Here is a 25,530-nt window from a genome sequence, read left to right as displayed (position 1 = left end):
CCCGTGTGACAGGGGTATAAAACTGTCCCGGCGAAGGAGCGCAGCTCTTTTATACATATGCCGCGACGTCAATCATAGCGCAGCGCCCCTAGCGGGAGGAGCGGGAGTCAGGTGGTGGCTGCGGCCGCGCGCGACCGCGCGAGTTGGGCCCAGCTTTTCCTCCTTGACGTCACGCGCCGGCGCAGCGCCCCTTGCGGGAGGAGCGGGATTCAGGTGGTGGCTGCGGCCGCGCGCGACCGCGCGAGTTGGGGCCCAGCTTTTCCTCCGGCTGTCGTGACGTCACGTCACGTGGTTTGGTGGCTGCCCGGACGCGCCCAAGGGCTGAACTGAGTGATTGCAATATGCAACGCATAAAAGGCAAAGGACGAAGCCTGGTCTCAACTTTGCGAAGGTTACAATAGCTTGGCCGGCACAGGCACTGTGTGTGTAGCACAGCTACGAAAACTGTGGGACAATATGAAGTCCCGGTGGAAAAAGAAGTCTGAAGAAACAAGGGAAATCTTTCGGACAGGTGAGCGAAACAGTTTTACATTCAAAAACTGTCCCATACATTTTCCTTCATGTTCGCACGTTTCATCTTCTGACATCATTTTAATCCTAACAATTTGGCATTATTTCTTATTAATGCTAATAAATTACGTGCTTACTTCGCGTCAGCAAAACGTGTCCGCAAATTCTAGTCGCACGGTTATGTCGTTCTGTGGAGATAAATATGAGAAAGTTTGAGTTAGGCGGTGCGCGAGTAGATCTTCAAGCCGGAAAAGTTTAATTGATGAATTGTAATTAGTTAATTAAATTGAAATAATGAAATAAAAAATTGCTGTGTTTCAATCAGGTTTTGTGTGACCGATTCAATGAAAAACGATGTAAATGCACGACAAGGCTTACTTAGCTTACTTAGTATAAAAAACTGAAATTTAAAAAATGAAAAACAAGCAAAAACAAAATAAATAAATGAAATAAAAATAAAGTTTCAAAGAAAAAAAATGATAAAAATGAACGGAATAAGAAAGGAAGAAAAAGAGAAGGCTTTCGCATTTCCGTCCTTAAGCATAAGTGCAATCTTTTTTCTTATTGTGAATTTTTGTGAAAAATCTCCGTAGTACTTTGGGCAAAACATTACTGGTGTGTGCTGTACTGGTTAGCGATTTTGTTTGTTTTTCTTTTCAAGCATTGCGCGCTGCGCACAGAATGCACTTCACCGCAGTGTGTTTCACTGCACGGATGGTGCTGTAGCAGATGCACAATTAAGAATTTTGGTGCAGGTGGTAGTACTCTTGAATGCCGGCCAATGAGTCCGGCAACAGAGCTGGTTGGTGGAGTCGCTGACCATATGACGACAAGACTGCCAAATGCATTTGACAGCCACAGGGCCCATGTCAGCGAGGCAGTGCTGTTCCTGCCACCTGCTGCACTACTGGAGGCCATGGTGAACGGCAACGAACCAAGACAAGGCGACTTTTCCAGTAAGTAAGGCTGCCCTCTTTAAATACTAGTTACAACTGTCAGGGTTAGTTTTCCTAGTGCATGAAGTCCAAAACCTGCACCTGGGCTGAGAAAGATTTTGTCGGGGAGGGCTATTGATTAATTTCAGCTGCAAGGGATTCTTTAACGCCCGCTTAGATGCCGCAGTACACGGGCGTTTACACAACTCCTCGCACTTGTCGATATGTGGGCGCAGCATCCCAGATTCAATCCGCAACTGGTGCTTGGCTATCGAGCGGCACTGCAGCAGTCGTTAGTTATTTTCTGCTCGTTGTATGTGCATGGTCTCAAGCAGGCGGGCCACATAATTTTCAGTACTTCTTGGCGGGCTCGTACTGAGTCCATTTTTCACCATGTCACATATATGTTGAGAAGTTTGTTTTTAGATGTCTACACTAGTGACCATGTAAATAATTTGTTTTTGGTTCCCTGTTATGGTCTGAATAGCCCCTGTTTATGGTCTTATTTGTTTTTTGCATGTCATATCACAGTAGTATGTATGTAAGCATAAGAGCCCACCAATTTTGTCTCAGCAATACAGAGTTCTCATGAATGTATTGTATGTGTGTGCATGTTTTTGCAGGCGAGGTTCCTGCACCCATATCAAGGCAGGCAGCACCGTCACCATGGCTGAACAGCCGACCAATAAATGAAAATGCACTTCCTATTCAGGAAGAGTGCCTCACTGCAGGCAGACCAATAGTTGTCGTGCCAAGTCAGAGCGTGTCTGAGGACATCGCACCAGCACAAATTGCTCGCATGAGGGCAGGTCGCCCTCGTGTTGCTGCGGTGGAGCGAACACAGGCTCCTGAAGTAGCAGCCAGAATCAAGGCTATTGAAGCTGAGGACCGGCGCAAGGAAGAGTTGCATAAACTGGACCTACAACTCCGAAGGAGCCAGATGGCCGAGCAGCGGCTCAAAAACAAAATGCAGCGCAAGCTGCTTTCTCTTGATTTTGAGATCAGGAAATGGCAGTTGGAAGCAATGAAGCGCTAAATGGAGAAATAAAACTAACTTGTACATATTTTTCTCAAAGTGTACAATTACCAACACTGTCATCATTTTGATGCAGTCGTACAGTATTTGCTTGTTCCTTCAGTTTCTCAAAAACAATGTTCTTTATATAACACACTGCACATGTATAAACAGAACAAGTAAATATAATATGGAAAGGATCAAGCAGCAAAATAGGGATGTAGCCTAGAAGCGGCCAAACGAAAATCTGTCGTTGGCAGAATTTGGAAGGTGCCATAATAGTTCACAAGGAAGGTGACAAAATACCAGTTGTGGCGGGTGTCACGCAGGGAGACACGTTCTCCCCAGTACTATTCGCCACGTGCTTCCAGGATATCTTTAAAGAACTTGAGAGGAAACAACTGTGGATGAAATTGAACGCGAATGCCTTAATAATCTCAGATTTTCTAAAAATATTTCACTGCTAAGTAGCTGAGGACAAACTTCCCAACATGATCGAAGACAAGCAAAGGAAGCAGAACGGTGGGTGTAAATATGAATATTGAGATCAGTAATGTTAAAACTCGGAACGGAACAACTGACAAGGGGCAGTAAAGCATTGAAAGTTGTATGGTAAATGCACCTATTTAAAGCATATTGACCACAGATCTGCACCACATGTGTAATCTAACTAGGAGAATAAGAATGATGGTGCAGCACATTTGGCAGATACTCTCCAGCCATGAATGGCAGTTTACTAGTATTCCTCAACAGCCATATCTTGTGGGGATAGCCTATACTATAGGGCTGATGTAGTGCAGCGAACTACGGAAAGAAAAATGATAGAAGTAGCGGTTAAAGTGCAGAATGAATGAGGGTATAAATGCGAGTTGGTAATATCCAAGCTGGAATCAAGAAGAAACGGGCATAGACAGAGAATGTAATGTGAATTAAAGATAAATGTTGGGCCAATGGTAACATAATGAATCCTGAAAGAAGGTAAGCAAAGCAGAAGGCGGCAGAAAGTACGGTGGGCTGATGAGATTAGGAATTCTGCAAGAACAAGGTGGCCGCAGCTGGCACCGGACAAGGTTGATTGGAAAGACACGAGAGAGGCCTTCGTCCTCCCGTGGACGAAGTTCAGCTGACGATGACATTACATGCTATCAGAGAACCCAGTTAAAGAAATAGACAAAAACACTGCAAATGCCATAAAAATAGCGGTTCTCTAACACTAGAAAAGTATCGTGTACATTTATCGAGAAGGTAATCGGGACATTTAACGGAACGATCTGACTATAAGCCCCACCCGAACACGAGAGCCATTCACTGTGTCGACAGAAAGCTGCGTCGGCACATGAAGCTGCTGTGGTTTAACGCTGGGCCGTGGCTGCTGGATAACGGGGTGGGCCACAGCAGGTGACTCCGGGTCCTTCCGTAGAACGGCGAGATTGTGAAGGGCGCCGCAAGCAGTTATTATAACTGCTGAGCGCTCAGGGCGGTTTTGGAGGCCCATATCTAGGCATGGGAAGTGGCGCTTCCATACTCTAAAAGCCCTCTCCACTCTATTTCTCGTTTTGATGTGGGCCGCCTGATACCTGCGTCAGAGACGAGCAGTTTGAAGTAAAAATTTGTATAGATGTGCTAAATTGAAGAGCACAGCCGTCTGCGCATTACTTTCTCAGTGGCCCCTCTGCAGCTACAAATGAAGGTGTCATCACATTTGCACGCCTCGGAAAGTTGCAAGACAGCTTCAGGGGCGTTGTCCGTCAACTGGTGGCAAATTTATAATAAATCTGAATTTTGAATTCTTGTTGAACTTGAATGAAAAAATGGGAAAGCATAGAAAAATTTTGTGTTTCGGTAACAAATAAAAATGAAGATTCCACTCTGATGTAAAGTGTTTACGGAGCAGTACAGCAACAAAACAAGATGGTATTCGTACATTTGTGCTGCCTTCAATCAAAGAAACTATTGTGCTACCTTCCCTCTTGTAGTTACCTGCCCTCTGGGGTATTTGGCGAGTTCGCATCTGCCAGAGGTGTCATTAAAAATGACATGCAGGGATAACCTGCGTCTCACAGCAGCAACCCGGGAACTCGCTTTGTCTCGTAGAGGACCCGTGCACGGCTGTTGTCGAAAATCCTGCTGTCATGAACTGATCCAGGCTAGCCGACGACCAAGTCATAAAATTCAAGTCTTGGCCCCGTGATTGCCTGAGGATAAAATATTATGTCTCTGTCGTGAAGATATTCTCAGGAAATGAAAATAAATTTTTGTGCCTACATGTCAGATCACTCTACTCTTCAGCAATTAATATATATATAGCTTAGGTTCTATGTTTTACAGGTAACAAGAGCCAGAAAAATTAGCCCTTTCATTGAAATGGTACAAGTTGTTTACTTGCAATGCGAGTGAAAATTTTGTGCATCATGTAACAGGAACGCTAGGTGACATTAATGGTATTATTTATTTTTACCCTCGGCGTCATACAGGCATTTCAGAAGGGTGCAGGAAGAATGAAATGTAAAACAAGCAATGCAAAATACAAATTATTGCTCCTATATATACAATGTTAGCTAAAAAATAGAGAATAAATTTATTAGTGTATATAGATGTGCTGGTGTTTATGCAACGCGAGCCAAAATAGTGAGGCATAACAAAAATTTTGCACAAAAAATACCTGTATCACTGATGAATTGAGAGCAGTCGCTTTGGATATAAAAGGAGTTTGCGTATACGTACACGCAATAATTAAACCGGACCCTCCAATTTTTAAAAGTGGTGCAGTGCAGGTTCAGCACTTCAAGAGATCGATTCTTTTTTTTGCTCATGTAAGACGACAGCCACGATGGGCAATGTGAAGGAATGTGGCCCTCAAGTTTGTTCTAAATATCAAGGCGCGTTAGTACAATATAATGCCACCTAGATTGCGATAAAGTTTTTCAAAAAGAAAAATTGGCTCACCTGCACATTGATCGAAAAGTAGCCTTTCAGTTGCGGTATACCTCTCCGAGTTGCCCGCCAGGAGACTTGATTCTGATGTGGGTGCAGTCTATGCACACAGTCACCCCAGGGAAACGGCCAAGGCGGTAGAAGTCTGTCGTGTCCGCTTGAAACTCGGCCGCAGTAGTGGGGAACTTCACAGTTCAAGGGAACATGTGTGCCGCAATCAGCGCGGATACTCGTTCCACTGCACGGCATACCGTCGGTTGCGAAACATTTACCAAGTGACTGGTGACGACTTGGGACGTTCCACTTCCAAAAAATCGAAGCGCAATGGCCAGCTGAAGCATCGGTGGTAGCGGGTGACCGCGATTGCTGACGCTTTGTTCCATGGGCAGGCACTTCAGGAGCTCTCGCACGGTGTCCTTTGAAAACCGGTACCGGGATAGGAACTCCCCATGGCTGAAATGCTCCAGCGGGTTTATTCTGTCCCGCAACACCCGTCGTGGCACAACTGCAGCTTCGCTATCGTCGGCGCCGTCGTGGAACAGTTCGTCCACACGTAGCACATGTTCGGCGAACTCGGCGAGCGAGTCGGCAGCCATCTTAACACGGTTAAGGGGGGACGCTTCGGTCGAGGAGGCGTTCAAGGTAGCAGCAGCGCCACCTCGAGCTTTCGGAGGGAAGCGTGGAGGATTTTCGCCGTTCGAGGGCTGCTAGGAGTGGAGGAGGGTTTAAGAAGCACGAAACAGGCTTCGAGGATCAACTCGAGTGAAATTTCAAGTTGTGGTCTGTTTAAGAATACGGGGGTTAATAACAGTACGCCTTCATCGCTCACTACACACAGGCTCCGCGGTGTCAAAGTGGGTATGGCGCTCGGCTGCTGACCCAAAAGACTTGGGTTCAATCCTGCCGCTGCGGTCGAATTTCTATGGAGGCAAAATTCTAAAGGCCCGTGCACTGTGCGATGTGAGTGCAAGTTAAAGAACCCCAGGCGGTCGAAATTTCGGGAGCCCTTCAGTACGACGTCCCTAATAGCCTGAGTCGCTTTGGGGCGTTTAAACCCCCATACACCACTCACCACGCACCAGCATGTCTACTGCAAGACATCGGCTCTTGCCTCCTATTATACACACAAATTATGGTCGACAAACACTAGAATTTGTGGGTGCTCATTTGTGGAATACTTTTGATTACAACGCTCAAATCTCACCTACTCTTCGTACCTTACAAAAATAATGCAACATTTTCAATTTAATTCGTCTTTGTTTATATTCTTTAGTTTCTTGGTTTGTGCTTTCTTTTAAAGATAACATGTTCACTTGATGTTTTCATTAGTGTCCAGTGCCTACTGCTGTAATATGTTTACTGCTAAATAACTGCGCCATTTGCTGTTGTCTACATGATATGTGTTAGGTTACGGTGGTTGGGACCCTTAAATAATTTTTGTATGGTTCCTGAAGTTGTGTTTGTATTTCATGTCTAATGCTAAATAAACAAACTTTGAAGTAAAGAAACTTTCCCAAAGAATAAATAAAAAGAACTCGGCCTGGTGTCACTCGCTTTCAACAATTTTCCGAAAGCCCCTAGTATCAATCTCTCCATTATCTCTATTCTAGCGCTACAGACAAACGACTGCATTTAGCAAACAAGTGGACAACCGAAGTTGAATCTGCGAAACTAATACTACGCGGATTAGCAGCATGGCCACTAAACCACCACATAGAATTAAATACGCATTGCAAGCACAGATGGTGCATGACTTCATTTCTCTGGCACACATGGCTTTTAACATGAGTTGTGGTGTCTTTCCGGACTACTCTAATGCTACGGAACGGCGACAAAGGCTTAGGTGACAAAGCCGTCAGGCCTTTTCAAACTGAGGTCTCTTCTCTCGTTCTGAGATATAATTTATTTGCTGACAATTGACATATATGAATACCTGGAGTGAGCAAAGGAAAGAATTTCTCTCCATTCTCCGACTTTATTCTAAAAGAGTTCAACGTTACGCTGTTGATATACGAGCAAGTAATGATTTCGCAGGACATTACGAGGAGGTTCTTTTGCACAGGTGATGATGATGATGATGAATTTTTGCGACGCAAGGACATCTGTGGCGAACGAACATGGCACAAGTTATTTTCTTCTACTCAATGTGGAGTCAATCATCCGTTTCCCAATCATCTCCCCCTAAATAAGCCGAGCACCAGACTACGGGAAATCTTGAACCCATTGTATCACCGGTTGGTACTGGGCAGCACTGGGGATCGAACTGCACACCTTCCGCATGCGCTTTTGCAGAGGTCAATCAGGAGGTTATATTCAATGCGTTCCTTTCAGCAATAATTATAGATGGGAAATCCTGCAACAGACGATAATGGCGTAACTCTTTCAAAGATACGTACTGGCGCTAGGAATACGGGGACAAACGAAGTAAGGTGAAGACGCGTGCAGAGCGCTAATTCGAACTGTTTTATTTATTTTGAACTCATGTACATTAATACCATCTAGAGCAATCACAGATGGACAAAAAGCAATAACTGTCGGTGACCCCTTACGATTGCATAAATGTAGTTGATTTTAAAGAAATAAAACAGTTCGAAATTGCGCGTTTGTTCTGTGTTGCTTCGTCTTTCTCCGTCTTCCTTGGGCAAGTACGTACGTTGTAAGAAAATCACCAGCTCGCCCAAACGAAAGCATAAATTGGTCTCAACTACGGTCTTCTGTGCCGAATAAACTTCATTGTAAGCTTGTGCGCGGAAAATATCTCTGGTGCTAGGCATACGAGCTAATATACATACGGGTAGTCTGCAGAGACCCAGGTGTGTTCGATGTGAAAGGGAACAGAGGAGTGTGTGTCTACTAAGTCACTTTTTTTCACTGGATTTGATAACCATTTATCTCACTCAGAGAAATTTATTCTCCTTAATTGAGTGTTGGAAAAACGCTATAAACTGTGCAATTGTGACTATCACACTTACGAATGCCTAGAATAGGGCGGTCCATACATTTCTCGAGGAACGCGCTGCAAGGAAAAATATTATGCTGAGAAATTACAAATGGCTTTTGACAGTCAAAAATCGGCGGCAAAATGTGACACAATGAAGAGGGATTCATATCAGTCCCCCCCCCCCCCCCCCCCAAAGAAAAAAATAAAAGTGGGTGCTGAACAATTCTTTATAGCACTCGACAGTGACAGTGCGGTAAGAGTCGCGAAAGTAGGTGCACTCAGTTCGCTATTGAAGAACGCCTCTTTCATGCAAGAGGTCGGTGCCTTCATAACAACCAGTAGAAGCGTCTAGCTGTCGGCTGTGATGACACTCAGAGTGTAATGAACGGACGAGTTCTCCGCAAGGTGACGTGCAGCGGGTACCGAGAAGCCCGTGTGGATAGCGCCGAGCGCCCTGTCTAGCTCTGCCTCGTCGCTATCCAAGGTGGAGTAGTCCACGGGGGCTGGGATACGCCCTTTCTTCTTGTTGGCCAGGCTGATAGCCAGGTAGAACCAAATCAAGAAGAGGCCGACCACAATAAGTGTGCAGGCGACAAAAATGAGGCCCCGCGATGAGCCGCCTTCGTCGTCCTGTGGGCTGCCAGAGGGAGGCAACTGTGGAGGAGGCCGCAGGTAGTCGCGCACCACGATTAGGCTCGGCGCGTTCGGTGAAATCTGGCTGCGCCACTCAACCGGGCCCATCATCCTGGGCGCCCACAGGGACTGTTGGCCCCGTAGCGGTAGCCGGTACCGCCACAGGGGGGGCAGAGGGCGGTAGGTCGCGGCTGAAGGACGGACGAGTCTGCCGCGACCATGGCTCGGGGGTGGCTGCAGTGGATGGCGACGCAATTTGTATATGACCCAGAAGCACCGAGTTCCCAAATAGTTAACGTTGCCCTAGAGAAGAATTTCAAAATGCCACAGATTAAACATAGTAACGAAACACGACCAGAGTAAATGATCAATGCTTTAAATTTTTCTCCTCGGAGAACATGAAAGTAAATAAATTTTATTGAGTACTCAGTGCAATAATTGTTACCATATTAGCTTGGACAAGGAATTTACGTGGCTGGATAATTTCACAGGCCGATGTCTGTAAATGCTGCAGCAAGCCAATGAGAGAACACTGCACGCATTCTCTTTCTCGGACATTGCCGGCCGCTGGCAATACACTTGTAAACATCTTTATTACAACTCATCGGCACTATTCTTACGATCAGAAAGCTTGGCGCGAGATTACTAATTTTCACCTGCGCTGGTGAACAAAAGCCTACTCACTCCTCGTGCCGCCTGGCACTCAGGGGCAGCCGGGTGGTGCGACTGGTATGTCTCGGGCGACAAGTGCAGCTGCTCAACGGATAGCTCTTTGCCCTCTGCACCGACAGCTGGTTTCGGCAGTTTTTCCGCCGCCGCTTCGTCCCGGCCGCGAGTCCTCTGCTTAGAAGCCCTGGCCCGCTGCAAGGCGACCTTAGCGTCTGCGGCCTGCACTTGCGCCGGTGGTGCGAGCGCGCCATCCTGTGGTCTCTCGGCTTCTGCACCAGGAAAGGCAACGGGGGGCCTTTGGACCAGTGGTTCTGCTGCGGCAGGGAGTGGAGGACGCACGCCTGCGGCTGGAACGTTCCCCACAGGCTGCTGCCTGTCAGCCATCTCGCTTTCTTGAAATTCTCCTGGAGAGCAAGCGGCGCTGCTCGCCGACCTCGCGATCTTCTTCCTCTAGAGCTGGCTGCAGACAGGCGCGTGCGCTAAAGAAGGCGGTGAAAAATATAAAAAAAAAACGCTGCCAAGAACCACTACAGCTGGAAAATCTTCAGAACAAGAAGCGGAGTTTTATGATGATTGCACCCTATTAAATTGATGAAGTTTAAAATGGCAGTGCAGCCATCTACTGTGCGTCGTTGTCCTGGAATTCTAGAATTTTCTGCAAACAAAACTCAAGGCTTTTTTATCCTCTTTCACTTGGAGGCTCAACATAAATCCTAACCATGCCAGGTTTCTCATCAAGAACGTTCTTCTCTAGATGTTACAACCGGACTCATCTCAAATATATCAAGAGTGTGCCGACGGCTGAAGGGGAGGAAGTCTGTGCTCCCCATAATTGTTCAGCATTTCTGTGCAATAATACCGCTCGCCTTATCTACCTTGCGCATTGTTGCATCGTTACATTAGGCTTAAATTTCTGGTTTATTTGTTTGTCTTAACACTTGTCTCTATAATGTACTTGGTTATTAGCTGCTTTGCGTCGCGTAAATTTTTTGTATTTAAACCTTGTTGCCTTGAACAAAGCCCTGTTTGCGCCACGTCACCGCTAGTCTCAGCGTATTCTATACGACCGCTCGGGCCGTAACCGGCGATTTATAACGGTATTCCTTCCACCGGCCGGCATAACGGAGACCGCCAGTCACATCCTGTGAGGACACCCGCCGTCGCGCATCGAAGAGCTTCGTCTAGCCCGGTCAGGAAAAAAAATGGAATGCTACCTGCTATGCAACCTCGTTTGGCCGTTCAAGATACACGAGTGGACACCGTCTGAGATGCCGCGTCGCTCGTCCGTTCAGGCTACGTGGGAAGGCGTCACCGCTGCCCACGGGAGCCAGCAAAAGCAAGAAGCGACGCCCGTTATGATCTCTCCTCTGCAATGTCCTCACAGTTTTTGCAGCATCCCGCAGCAGTTTCCTGAATAAAAATTTCAAATCACACACCACAGGAGGAGCTCATCGGCTTACCGCCTTCCTCACCGCCGACGGGGTCCGCGCCTCCACATCAGAAGGCGCGTCACACGGCACATCCAAAGCAACGCGACACGACGAGTGAGATCATTTGTTCTCACATGCACTTATTCGACACGTGGAGTGTTATGTCGCAAAGGAGGTAGACTTTGCTGCGGTGTCTCGTTACAAGCCGACTGACAGGTTGCTATGCCCAGCAAGCGTACCTAAGTTTCGGAGCAGGAGGTGATGCCGTCAAGAAGTTAAGGATTGGACGGAAGCGAAGCCTCATGTCAAAAAGTCAATGAGAGAAAGCGAAGACGCTCGTTGAAAATATTTTTTCTAGCCTATTACGAGCATTTCAGTTCATTCGAGGAAACCGCGCGGACGCCACCAGCCATCTCGGGCACCTTTCACACCAGTCAGTTGAGGACTTCATATGTACCCGCCGCTAAAGGAAGCCGCAAGGCTGTTGGCGGCCGTGTTCAGCAGCGGTTGTTCAGGAGAGACGGATAGCCGTTAGCCGCCATGCTGCAAAACAAACCGTAGCAAAAACAGACAAAAACAAAAAGTAGCAAGAAAGAGGAGGAGGAACAACTTTATTTTAAGGAAAAAACAAAAAGTCCTTAAGGGTGGGTTTCTGCATGCCCGAGAATCCACGGGTCTGGGCCTCACGGAGAGCAATGTCACTAGCCATGTTTGCCCATCTGCTTCAGGAGCTCGCAGAGCTGCCTCCCATGAAGATTGGGATGGGTTGGGTATGGGGAGAACTGCCATGGGTTGGGGGCATTCCAACAGGTGGTGCATGAGTGTAGCCTTGGCCGCCCCACATGTTGAGCAGAATGGGACGGTCAAGGTAGGGTGTTCAAGTGAAATGAGTTAGGGTAAGATGTAGCAGTTTGCAGCTGCTGCCAGACCGCACTTTATTTTGACTCTAGTCTACACTGAGGTGGTGCGAGGGTGAACTGGCTGTTTTTGTAATGAGTGGTGATTTGATGGTATGTGAGTAGAGCTGCGAGGTTTCCTGCGTTGGTTTGGGTGTAGGTTCTTCCGGGGCCGGAAGTGATAATTCTCGAGCCAGCACCTGAACGCGCCGATTACCAGGGATCAAGGCATTCTCAGAAGCCCGTGTGAGGATTATCTCTTGGACAAGCTTGTGTCCTTAGGCGAGAGAGCGTCGGGACGATGGTGTGATAATGCTTTGCTGATATTGACGGTACACAGCTTAGAAGTTGGTGCAGATTTCAGTGGTGTTGGGACCTTGTGCGGCGGCTATGAGCGCCAAGGTGGTGGCCGCACCTTCAGTCTTCGCAGGGTTGTTGACGTGGAGAGTGTCTGCGGGCCCCGATGGTGCTATCCTCGTAGGCGCCGACTGCGGTATAATAGCCTTGTAGGGTTGCGGAGCCGCGTCCACGTACAGCATGTCGAGTCCGCCTCTGTAGTGTCTGTAGTAATAATGAGCACGGGCCTGGAGTCTGCCTCTGTGCAGCTCGGGTTTCATATTTTTGGTTACAGGTTTGATGTGCAGTTGGCCCTGGGTGCAGTTTCAAAGCGTAAAAGTACGAAATGCCTGCTTGAATGCGAGTTTCACCAGACGTTCGAGCAACCGAGTCAGTTTTTCAATGACCGCGGGGCTTCACAGTGCTGTATATATTTTTGCGTGTTGCTTCGTTGGAGCAGTACACCGGTACCTGCCACTCATCAAGTTTTTAGATGAACTAATTATGCTACTATGCACTCATTTGGGACCTGCCACCAGACATTCCATTTTCGACATACCACAAGTGGCAAAGAGCGGGAAGCCCCGCAGCACAGCCGCGGCAGAGATTATCACGCAGCGCGTACACGGCGGAATGACGCGATCTGACGGACGTGGCCTTGCGAACTCAGCAGACGCTCGCTGTAGCACAAGAAATGAAATGGCTCAAAATAGTTGAGCCACAGCATGGGTGATATCGTTTTTGAAATGTTAAAAACAGATATGTGTAATACTAATGGCTTACCTAAAATCTCTAATTGCAGTCAGATATCGGTAACAATAAAAAAGTTCACTATTACGATTTAGTTCCCGACTTTCCTACTTAAGATAATTCTCTTGTTTTCTGACGTCCACCAACAATGGTACTGCAATGCTCCAAAAAGCTTCCCTGAAACACATGCTGTATGTAGGAAGGCTGATGAAGCACATATGCTGGGTCTTTGCTCAGCGCAAAAAAAATGATCTCCTTGTCAAGTTCAAAGAACGGGCACTGCTGCATGGATGTCCGTAACCCTCGACAGCGACTGCTCAAATGATTTCCTGGAAAAGTTTGCACTTTTTGCTATTACCATAATCTCTTCAATTATTCCTTCGCGTTAGTCGACATGGTAGTGGAAGCCAAGATTGGAAGTTGGGTTTCCTTTCAGTGAGCCAGCGTGCCCACGGGCACTATCGTTAATGCATCAGTCTGTTTAGCCAATGTAACAGTGCCCAAGCAAAAAAGGATTCTTGAAAATAACACATTAACAACACACGCCATATTATTTCTGGTGGTTTTCCGAGGAAGTGTGAATGGTGTTTCTTTTGTTCGCTTCGCGGCACATTTAGTAACCTTTCTTAGGGGCGCCGCTCAGGACGTCTAGCTTGACACTGGAGGCTACCTTCAAGCTGTGCGCGATGCCGCGGATGTATGAAACTATGAAGTACTACCGTCTTTGATCTTTGTCGTACCAGATTCGAACAATATTGCTGCCTGCCTAGAAGCGAACAAGGCGTTGTGTAATTGTTTGTTTTATAGTTTTCAGAAATTTGTTGTGTATTTCGTGCATATTTGCATTTTAGATTTTTTGCAGTTTTTAATATGTGCCCGAATATGTTTCGGCCCTCGTCACCTTCAAAAATATACAAATTTCGCCATTTAGACGAAAAGTTTGTAGGCCTCTAGTTTCTGATTGAAAGTGGATAAGGAAAACAAGCTCAAGCTTTGCACATAACTAACATAGGAATAGTGAAGTCTTTGCGTGGGCACACTGCATATACTGCACTGCATTAACAACTGTAGCAAATATCTTTATCTGCGCGTTGGGCGACTGCACGCCAAAGGTGTTGTACATGTAGAAAGAAGAAATGCATGAAAGCGCGCTGAAAGCACTCAAGGTCAGCTTCGAAGTAGCTTCGTCGCCATTACCGATGAAACAATCAGGTGCACCATGTGGTACGCCGATTTTATTGTGCATGACTTATATTTACCGCTTTCTGGCTCGTGCTTCGCATTACTGCGTTTCAGAGAACTGTTTCTGCCACCAGCAGTTTAGTTTCTGTTTAGATGTCACCGGCGCGCAGCCTGTCTTTTGCAAAAGTAGAGTGATCTTGTGCGACTACTGAAAGGCATTGTTCGAAGCAGAGTATTTAGGGGAGGTTACAGAGCTGTGATATGTGAATCTCCAGATAATGGTTCATATACTGAATTAAACCCACTACAGTGCCCTTGACCAAAATCAACATCCTCACTGCAGTTATGCAAGCATACCAGCTGGCGGCATGCTTGCCCACTTGCGCCCAGCGCCGGAAAAGGCCGTCTCCGACATCTCCAGCAACATAGCTGCACTCCGCTGCGACCTCTGTATACCCATAACCGGTACAATTTAATCTATCCGCGTTACTTGCTGCCATCCACTACGTTTCCTTTCACTTGATATTCAGTTCGTTACCCTAAGGGACCGTAGGGTATATGTCCTCGGATTAAGTAGTAGAAAGATGTACATTTGTTCTTTCCCATTTGAGCTATGAAATAATTAACTTACGTTTGCTCCTTTGGGCAACTTGCTCTATTACCATCTAGACGCTACGCTTATAGCTTACCTTTTTATAGCTCGCTGTCCTGTCCTAGTTTGAATTTCTACTTTTAGTTTGCTTTGAAGTTTCAGTCCTATATTTAAAAATAAAAGCTTCGTAAACAATGCAAAAACGATAACAGAAGAGTACACGGAACGAGCACAGCAGCGATGTGGGATGCCACGATGGCAAGATATTTTATAATTTGAATAATACATGGAAGAGAGCTCAAGGCAAATTTAACGTACTAAAAAAGGACTTCAGTATTGGAAAAAACAGCGCACAAAAGACAGAAGACAAGAAGAAAGAAAGACAGAGGACGAACCCTGACTCACAAATAATGCTTTTCCATAAAACCAGAGGTATATAAAGAATGAAAGAAAGTCATGACACGCGAATTAAAGGCACAACATAAAAGGGAAACAAACGTGCCCATGCCGCTGAAAAATGGCCAAGAAAATATAGCTCCTTGCTATATAAAATAGCACGTTTACTAACGGAGCCGCGTTACTCCGTTGCGAAGAAATATGCTTCTGCCACTTGCCGCGTAGTCGGATCCTTGTCGGAGTATAACACCTGAGCGTCACGCAACAGAGCATATCATATTTTCTTTTTTATTTTGCATCACTTCGAACCCCTGACAGTGTGACAAGGTGAGACTGGTGATTGCTGTTTGGAAAATTATTTCGGTGCTCTTGCAAACGGTTGTTCAGGCAGCGACCGGTATGCCCATTGTATCGGGCTGTGCAAGACAGGGGAACGCTGTGAACAACGCCTGTGCGGCAGTTGACGAACGAATCACTGTGCGCGACACATCAGAAATTTTGCTTTCTTTCTTTTTTGTTTTTTAGAATCTCGTTTTCTTTGACTTGATGGGCATAATTGCTTTAGTATGACGGTTGGTGAAAGTAAGACGTCAGCAATGAATGTATTTCATACATTATTTAGCCCGTGGGAGACCCGAGGGAAATATGGTAGAACAGAAAATTTGTTCTTTTTCTTTTCAGGCTGGGTGTGCGGTGCTTTCTGGGCCGCCTGTCGCTTTACACACTGGAATAAACGAGAACAAGCCTCGGTTACTACAGGATCCAGGTAGCCGGCACTTATAATTCTAGTCAATTGAGAATGAACACTGTTGTCGATGCCATGGTGGCAAGACTTAGTCATAGTATTTCTCACGGAAGAACTACCAATGCTGTTTTCAACAAGTTTAGAGTGACCTGAGTGGGAATTCAGCAAATGAATAGCCAACCTCCGGCTGTACTTCCTTTCAACGGCACCTTTCGTCTTTGAACACCTTTGACCCTCTAAGGATCTGCTGAAGCGTGTTAGCAATGAACCGAAACTGATATGGGATGCTGTGAATAAAATAACAAGTAGAAAGTCAAATATCAGGTCACGAACACCGTATCTGAACAAAAGCCAAGTAACAAGCATGAACGAAAGTTTCCTGCAAGCTGGATCTTGTGCTTCAAGAGCAGGTAATGAAAGTGTGGCTCATGCAATCGATATCACACCTGTGACTAGCACTATTTTCATGCAGCCCGCAGATAGCGCAGAGATACGGAATTTAATGGACAAATTGAAAACTAATGCCTCGTCCGGACCCGACAGAATTCGGCCGGTGCAGATTAAGTGCGTCTCAAACGAGATAAGTGAAGTTCTAGATTACACTGTTAACTTGTCAATATCTTCAGGAATTTTTCCGGAGGCCTTAAAAACTGCACGAGTGACACTAATCCACAAAGGCGGCGCGAAGGATCTAGTCTCAAATTACCGACCAATATCTGTCCTAAATATATTCTCAAAGATTTTTAAAAGTGTGATATTTGACAGGCTGTGGTCATTTTTCGTTAAACACGATGTGATCTCAGACTGCCAATATGGCTTTCAAGAACATAAGTCGGCCGATCAAGCCCCTCTTAGTATTATAAAATAATTGCAAACATTGAAAAACAACACATTACACTGGGACTTTTTTTTAGACTTAAGGAAGACTTTCGACTCAATTGATCATAAAAGTTATATTACAAAAATTAGAGATCTACGGGATTCGTGGGCATTGCTGGTGATTTAATAAAAAAGTTATTTAACGAATCAAAGCCTATTTGTTCAGGTAAACTCTATTTCTTCTGACATTTTGCCTTTAACAAAAGTTGTTGCCTTCGGGCTGAAAAACTGGGCCCACGATTGTGCCTTATATACGTAAATGACATTGTACGAATACCTGACTCACCAGACATGGCAATGTATGCCGATGATACCAATGTATTTTTTTACATCCAGTGACATTGCGAACTTGCTTTTCAGCGCAAGTACTTCAGTGCAAATCTAAATCGTTTTGTCAGAATGGCTGAGAAAAAAACAGCCTCGAAATCAATACAGCAAAAAACAACATACATTTTATTCAGGCCTCGTAACAAAAACATGCATAGTGACATTAACTTAAATTTTAATGACACGAAAATTACTCGCTTAAGGAACAAAAAATTTTAGGTGTATGGTTTGATGAACATTCATCGTGGAGTTCACGTATAAGCAGGTTATGCAATGATCTTTCGAAATCCATAGGTACTAATAAAAGAATAGCCCACCTAATTCCTCTTTGGGTCAAACAACAGGTATACAATTCTATTTTTTATTCAAAGCTCTGCTATGGGATCTTGGTATGGGGAACAACAACAACAACGAACTGCAACAAGCTAATTCTTTTACAAAAACGCATTCTTCGTATATATAGCAATTACCATGGTCGTTACGCAGATCTTGAAGCCGCTCCATTATTTCCAGCGTTATTCACTTCTTCGCGCAGACAAAATTTATTATAAGAAGCTTCTGCTTACAGTACACAAAACAAATTATTCTCTAAAACATTCAATACAGATACATCTCGGCACCTTCTACGGCGAAACCCACCGAAACAAGCCGAAAACAAGAACAAATTATGGAAAGCAAAACGTTTTTTATATCAGTAAACTGAAATAATAAACAAGGTTAAGGAACTGTTAGACTTTAGCGCTCCATAGGGTACTTTCAAAAAAGCGTTAACCGCATTGCTACTAGCCGATGTTGTTTCCTTTTCTTGATCAATGTCATTCTGTTCCATTTCTGCTTGTTTGTATGTACATACATCCCGTCACAAAATGAATATATACAGTGCAGTTGTGATATAAGTGCATTGTGGCTGTGTAGTGCGTATTACAAGTGTAATATGTTTGTACTTGTGTAAATTCTGTACTTTTGCCTTTTATATGTATTTCCTTCTTTTATCAATGATGTCGAAACTGTTTGCTGTAGGGGGCTGGGATCTTTCGGCAGATCATTGGTACCTTTAGTCCCAGTCTCCACTAGCTATGACGAGGAAATAAAGTTCATTCATTCAAAAGAATGTGCTTCACGGGAAGAATGACGAGATTGCCTTCGGCAATAGCACTGAACTGACAGTTCAGATTTCTCTTCAGGTTTTGAGTTTCTGCCTATATTCCAGCTTTGTAGGATGGGAATGAAAGCTGTATTCGCATAAGGCAGGTGTGTGTGTACAGGGTCCAGCGTTTCCCGTGTTGAGTGAAATCTTCCTTAAGTGTGTTGACAAGGATGTCGAAAAGAACCCAGCATGTTTGCATCATAACACCGTCAGAGATGTTAACAATTCGTTGTTTTTTCACAGAAAGTGAACGGTTTGCGACTCCGGTGGTCGATGTTGCCAAAGGGTGTGGGTCCAGTTTGAACTTCACTTTCAAGGCGTCCGTTGGCGAGGAGCTGCAGTATTTGGATTTGTGACTGCATTTCACCCGCGATCGCAGTAAGTAAATTCCAACTCAGGCCACTCTAAACTGGTTGAAAACTGCATTGCTAGTTATTCCCTGAGAAATACTAAGTCTTGCCACCATGGCATCGACAACAGTGTTCATTCCCAATTGACTATAGAAGTGCCGACTACCTGGATCCTGTAGTAACCGAGGCTTGCTCTCGTTTATTTCAGTGTGTAAAGCGACAGGCGGCCCAGAAAGCACCGAAAAACCGGCATGAAAATGAAAAGAAAAATGTTTCTGCCCTACCATATTTCCATCGGGTCTCCCGGCAAATAAAGAATATAAGAAAAAAGGTTAATTGTTGATGTCTTATTTTCAGCACTCGTCAAACTAAAGCAATTATGCCTATAAATTCAAAGAAGACGCGATTATAAAAAAAAAGCGAAAGGGAAAAACAAGAAAGGGTGCGGTGTCGCGCCCAATGATTCATTTGTCAAATGCCGAACAGGTGTTGTTTACAGGTTTCTTCCCCTAACTTGTGGAGCCCGATGCGATGGGCAGTCTGTTCGCAACCTGTACAAGCGTTTCCAAGAGCACTGAAAGAGCACCACGCACACCCATTTGATATTCTCATAGATTCACATTTGGTTTATCGCAACTATGCTCAGAACAGCTCGAAAACTCAGAATACTGCTCGACCATCCACATCTCACCACTTCTAATACTTTCAAACTTGTTTAGGTGCCTGGTGACGCAGGCTAAAAGGTAATGAGCGCGCTCTGGCGCTAGCCCAAGAACTCTCCGACAGGGCCTCCAGGGGTGACTCACACCTCCCATACTCTAATTTAAAGTACCTTGCGGACGTGCGACTCGCAAGGCAGTACTGTCCTTCTCTCCATCGGGCTCTTTCTCAATGGCATTATTCTGTCTTTGGACCGCTGCATATCTTCAGGTTTCACACTCGTGTCTCCTACTTGTGTCTACCACTGAGCTCAACTAGAAGTGCTGGATGCCGCATCAGGCGCCCGAAAGTGAAGCCAATGGAAGTTGGGCGCCATGACCCGGAAGTCAGCCTTTGGCAGTGCATGAAATCAGACCTCAGCACGGTTTTTCAGCTTTAGGTTTTGTTTTAAACTGTCTTTTCGACATTGTCGTGCTTTCTCATGACAACGCCTACCTTTTGCGCCGTCAACTGCATGAGGAGAGCAGCAAAGTCTTCCAGAACGACGTTTCAAAAATAAGGATCTATAGCATCGCAATTGGACATTAGCAGACGACAGGACGTCGCTACACACAGCACGTACGGAGCCTTGTCTCCTTAGCTCTATGACGTCCTGTTGCGCTAGCGTCGCCAACTGTGCTCGTTGTTGTGATGCACGTTTTCGTGCTCTAAGCCCAAGTTATACTATCAATAGGGACAAATTTAAGAAAAAATAGCTTGAAAACTTCACCAGGCAGCCGAATTTGCAGTGACCGTTTTACCGAATCATGTTTAGACCGACCTGGAGCGAGGGCGACGACACTATCTGGTGAGGTGCCGACGGTGTTCTTCACTTAGCGCGTCCTGCTTTTTGGAGGAAGTGTATCATGTACTGTTTCGTAATGTATCAAATTTTGCCTGAATGGACTTATATTCGTGATGCTTGGTTCAGTTTCTTCCAACAGCGCTTGTCACGCGCTCTGCAGCGTTCGTGTTCCTCGTCAGTCATTTCTCACGCGCTATGCAGCTAAAACGCAGCTGTGCTATGGAGTTTGGTTAAAAGCACATCCGGAAGCCAAATGACACCACAAAGGAACAAATATCACCTCCTTGTGATGAGAAGAGACGTCGTTCGACACCTATTCCAAAGTGAAACTGCGGCAGCTGTATTACGAGTGGCTCTTCGAGCGTGAGGATTTGGCTTTTCTTCTTTGCAACACGAAACTTTGTTTTTAAGATGCCTAGACCCATCGCCTTTCCACTACTTGTCCTAATTACGCTCGGAGGGCAAGAACCAGATAAGAACAGTGTTCAATGCGCGTACCCCTTCGCCGCGGCATGGTGCTACCTGCATGCCTCTTTACTTCGGTTCCTCTGAAATTACAGGGTTCCCCGAACAATGCTTCCATTTATCGCGTTGAGCTTGCTTATTCCCTTGATATTATAATAGACGTTGCCCGAAAACAACGCGAAGAACGGAGGACGGAAGGGTAAAAAACGCGACTTCTTGTTTCCAGGACATGCCACCCAACTTCCGTGGCTTCACTTGCACCTACTTCGGAAAGTGGGAATGCGGCATCCAGCCACCTGGAAGAGATCAGTGGTATCTACACCCCCCCCCCCCCCCCCTTCATCGCCCTCAATGTCCCCAAAGTGGGGACCATCCAACCCTCTTCCACATGGTATGGCAATGTCAAGCCATTCCCTCTGTTGTCTCCACGCCTAACCCTTCCCTTAGCGAGAACTAATATGTTGGGAATTTACGGCGGGATATTTATAATATGTTTTAAACATATTTTGTATTAATGAATGCACTAAAAATACGCCGGAAATAAATTCCTGAAATTTTATGCTTGGTATATGAAATATATTCTTAAAATTTTTCAAAAATACGTCACTTAAAGCATGCTTCGAAAAGGTTTCAAATACGTGAAAAAATATCTATTCGGTTTTAGCATTTTGTTAATGTATTAAAAGTGTACCTTCGTAAATATGAAATTAATTCGTCGGAAGTATACGTCACATAAAGCATGTTTCGAGCACGTTTCAAACACGTAAAATATAGGAATATGGTTTTAGCATATTGTCAATGTATTAAAAGTGTACTTTCGTGAATATGAAATTAATTCGTCAAAAGTATACTTCAAATTTAACGAATGAGCTGTTCGCGCAAACGTATTTGCAGCATACATCAAGCTGCCGTAGAACAGTTAGTGCTCGAAATCGCTTTTCGGGAAATGACATGTTAGCAATGCATTTAAAGTGCACTTTCGAAAATACGAAATTAATTCGTGCATTGTATACTTCAAGTCTAACGAATGGGTAGTCTGCGGAAGGATATTTGCAGCACACTTCAAGCTACCGTGGAACAACCCAGTTCTAGAAATCACGTTTCCGCGAACTGTGATAACTCTCCCCATCCGTTTATGGTAACTTCTAGCAGGAAGGCAATAACCACTTATTTATTTGCGTGTGGACAGCGTGATAGCATTATAGCGTCAAGGGCGCCATGCGCACCTCTGGGCCCGAACATGCCAGCGAAAAGACTCCTACTGGCAAGGCCGACCGGCTCCCCCATAGACGCCCATGTATTTGTTGGTTTACAGTTCGACTCCTGACCGATGCCTGACGCAAGTTACGACTAGCAGTTTGGCTCCAATAGACCGCAGATTCGAACGCGACCACTCCGACGCTTGTGCGACAATTTGGGGGCCCACAAACTGCACAAAAAGCGCCTCTCCGGGCAAGATAATGTGATTCCTCTCGGGGGTATATATAAGCCAAGCCAAGTATCACGCTTGTCGAAGCAGTTGTTTGCTCACGACACTCTCTGTCGGCACTTCCTGTCTGGCGACATCTTTCAATTCAGGTGCTGTCACGTTACCTTGCATAGACATAGACTTCTTGATGACAACGCGTGTTATCTGGATTGCCTGTCTGGCGAGTTCAGTCATTACTTCTGCTGCTGACAACATTGAGCAGTACCATCCGGTGAATCCGACTGGTAGACCTTTGTTAAGCGATGTATTAATTGTGTATTTTCAGTGTATTTTTACAGCAATATAATATATTTATTGTATAGTTTTAGTAAATTCCTAATGTGTTAATTGTATATATTTAGTGTATATTTAATGTAATGTAATGTATTTTCATTATATTGTCAATATATTTTAATGTATAATAAATATACTAAGGGACAGAAAATGTATTTTTGATGCATTTGTAAGAATGTACAAAACATTACACCTAGCATTTATTGAAAGCATTCCTATTGCATTTTAAGCATACAGACAAAAAATGCAAAATTATATGAAATTGATACAATGTCTTCGAAGTGCATTTTAGCACCGGCTTTTTTCGCTAAGGGTTCTAAAACATCCTTGTCGAAGCTGCCAACGGCGCCACCGCTGCTGGCTTGAAATGGCTGGCGGCACGAGCGGAGTGTGTGGCCAGCACCTAAGGTGCCCCAGACTGGGGGCTCGACCTGGGAGGGACATATATATCGACAAAATACTTGCTTATTCCTCCTTTTGTCGAAAACGCACTTGAGGACACATCTTATGTGTTTACATTCCTAAAAGAACCCAAGATTGTTAACAAACTGATACTTTAAATATTCTTAAATGTCTCTTGCACATCCTACAAGTTCTGCACTGCCTTAGTCGTTTTAGAGGCATGAAGGTCAGCACAAACACGAACGCAGGGGCACCTCAACGTGACTTGTTTTCTTTAATTTTCTTGCAGCTGCTGATAGAAGACAGTTTTAGTTGCTCTTAATTCATTTATTTGGCATGCAGGTCATCTACCTAGGACTACAGCAGTGTGGGAAGTAAATTAGTGCGAAGAAACCGTGAATTTTTAATAATACAAACATAACATGCAAACAATAATAAATACAAAACAATCAAAACGGAAAACAAGAGTTGTAAGCTAAATAGAAATTGCGTAATTATTAAAGGTATAGCATTTAGGTCCTCGTCTTACAAAAACTTCCCGGTTTCTCTAGAATAAATTTTTTTGATTGGTCAATGGGGATATGACGTAATCAGGGTCACATCAACCCGCAGGAACCAATCGCAGAGATAAATTTCAAACGACTCCCAAAATTTGGCAGTTCGCAAAGGGTAGCATCAAATTTAGCACTCTGCTAACCTGCAGAAATAGTCGGTTGCACAAACAAGAAACTTCGCTCAAGCAAACATGAGGCAGTTCGGACATCCAGGAAATTTTGCATTTGACCCAGTTCTGAAACTCGGCATTTGGCTCACGTCAGAAACATGGCAGTCAGCCCCCCATATTTTCGATGTTAGACCATCTAAAATTTGACAGTTGGCCCACTTCTCAAAATTTCGGAGTTGGTCCAGCCCAAAAGTTAGGCATTGGACGCCTCGCAAATATCGGAATATGCTTCCACCAAATATCTGGCAGTTGGGCCACCCCTGAAATATGGCAGTAGGCCCACCTTATATGGGTTAAGTTAGTATAGTAGGTGGGTTTGCAGTTTTAGCGTGAAAAAGTAATGTGGTGTGAAAATGGCGGGGAAATCTGTTTTCCAACAGTTCTTGGCAGCAAACGATGGTATATGAGCAGTGGTGGGATGCCCAGCGATCATCTGCCAGGAGGTCACGAATAGATAGGCCGCTTGTCAGTGTCTGTCTGAAGTGGTTGCCTGTGTTTGTATTTACATAAAATTGAGAGGGCGAAGGGTACAAAATTTAATCACATGAAAAACATCAGAATTACAACGTACATTGCAAAACCGACAACCTAAATGATACTGCATTTCCTTCGTTAAAGAATTGTTAAGAATGCCCGTGATTTTTAGTGACGTGATTCGTTCACTAGTCGTCTGTCGTCATTACATAAAACATTTGCCTTTTTTAAGAGTTCAAAGTGCCAGCGAGTGTGCTCCGTGAAATATTTCATTTGGAAGGCAAAATAAAGGGTACCGAAACTGCAATGGTAATGATCTTATCATTAAAAATCTAAACCATACTCCCAAAAAACAGTTCGCACCAACAGGCAGTGTTACCATCGAACGGTTTATAGTACAGTTAATCATGTATGATTCTGCAAAACTTTGGGCGAAATAAAAGCTCAGACGAACGTAAACCAGTTGACCACGTCACAATAGGCGAGAAAATTATTTCAGACAAGCGGAAAATATCAATGGAACTCAATCTGTTCTTCCAGTCTGTCTTTTCCGATCACCATCCTTGCCAGTTTTTGGTCGACAGCGGTACAGATACAGACATTTCCCCAGAATTCATAACTAATGAAGGTGTATTTTTTAAGCTACTTAACATCAAAATCAGATAATCATGCGGCCCTGAAAACACCTGGAACGCTTTTGTTCGTCGTTACCCGGAACCACTTTCCCAGGTTCGGGTTGTTATATTCCAGATATCATTCTCAAGTGGATTTGTACCCTGTGACACGAAGCTTGCACGTGCTGTTCCGGTGCACAAAGAAAGGTGATCGTTCGCAGTTGACCAAGTATCGTCGTCTATCGCTTATTAGTGCCTCTTCAAAAATAACGGATCACATCATATCTACATATATATCTGAATTCCGAGATAGGCACAGCATTCTGTCACGATTCCAGCATGGGTTTTGCAAAGGCCTTTAAAATTCCGTTGAGCTAATAACGTAAATTCGATATTATTCTTCAGGTCTTGGTAACGCCGGTCAAATAGATGTAGTATTTCTTGGTTTCAGCAAGGTATTCGATAGGGTCTCACATTCTGGTTTACTGCTCAAATTGCACTCCACTGATATTATAAACAGGGTAATTACTTGGATATCATCATATCTGCATATGCGTCAGCAGTTTGTCGACCTTACGGGACATCACTCTAATTTCCTTTTCGACAACTCCGGTGTCTCACAGGGAAGTTTCCTTGGACCCTAGTTTTTTCTCAATATACATCAATGAGTTAACCAATTGCATCGATGAAAGTATCAGTGCACGCTTACTCGCGGGCGACTGCGTGCTCTTCAGGTATATTCATTCCACCAAAGATCAAGCTGCACCTAACGCTAGCCTTGATGCTGTTTCAGACTGGTGCGGTCTCTGGGGCATGTAACACAATCATTATAAAAAATCTTTATGCGCATCACAAAAAAATAGCATTCGCTTCCCTATCAGTCCACTATAAACCACTCCCAGATAACTAAAACATACA

At 44.7% G+C, this 25,530-nt stretch overlaps 1 protein-coding gene across 1 annotated transcript; it reads right to left on the bottom strand.

The window, feature by feature from the left end:
* Positions 1 to 5,432: 5,432 nt before the first annotated feature.
* LOC144123849 (uncharacterized) lies at positions 5,433 to 5,990 on the bottom strand. The gene is made up of 2 exons (XM_077656579.1): positions 5,667 to 5,990; positions 5,433 to 5,579 (listed from the first exon to the last, which is right to left on the bottom strand). Exons 1-2 carry the CDS (start codon positions 5,988 to 5,990, stop codon positions 5,433 to 5,435), a joined length of 471 nt encoding a protein of 156 aa, XP_077512705.1.
* Positions 5,991 to 25,530: the final 19,540 nt, after the last annotated feature.

The sequence above is a fragment of the Amblyomma americanum genome, chromosome 3 (assembly GCF_052857255.1).
Source record: "Amblyomma americanum isolate KBUSLIRL-KWMA chromosome 3, ASM5285725v1, whole genome shotgun sequence".
In the NCBI taxonomy this organism is placed as follows: Eukaryota; Metazoa; Arthropoda; class Arachnida; order Ixodida; family Ixodidae; genus Amblyomma; species Amblyomma americanum.
Note: the sequence above shows the minus strand (reverse complement) of the source record. Positions and strands in the feature narration are given on the sequence as shown.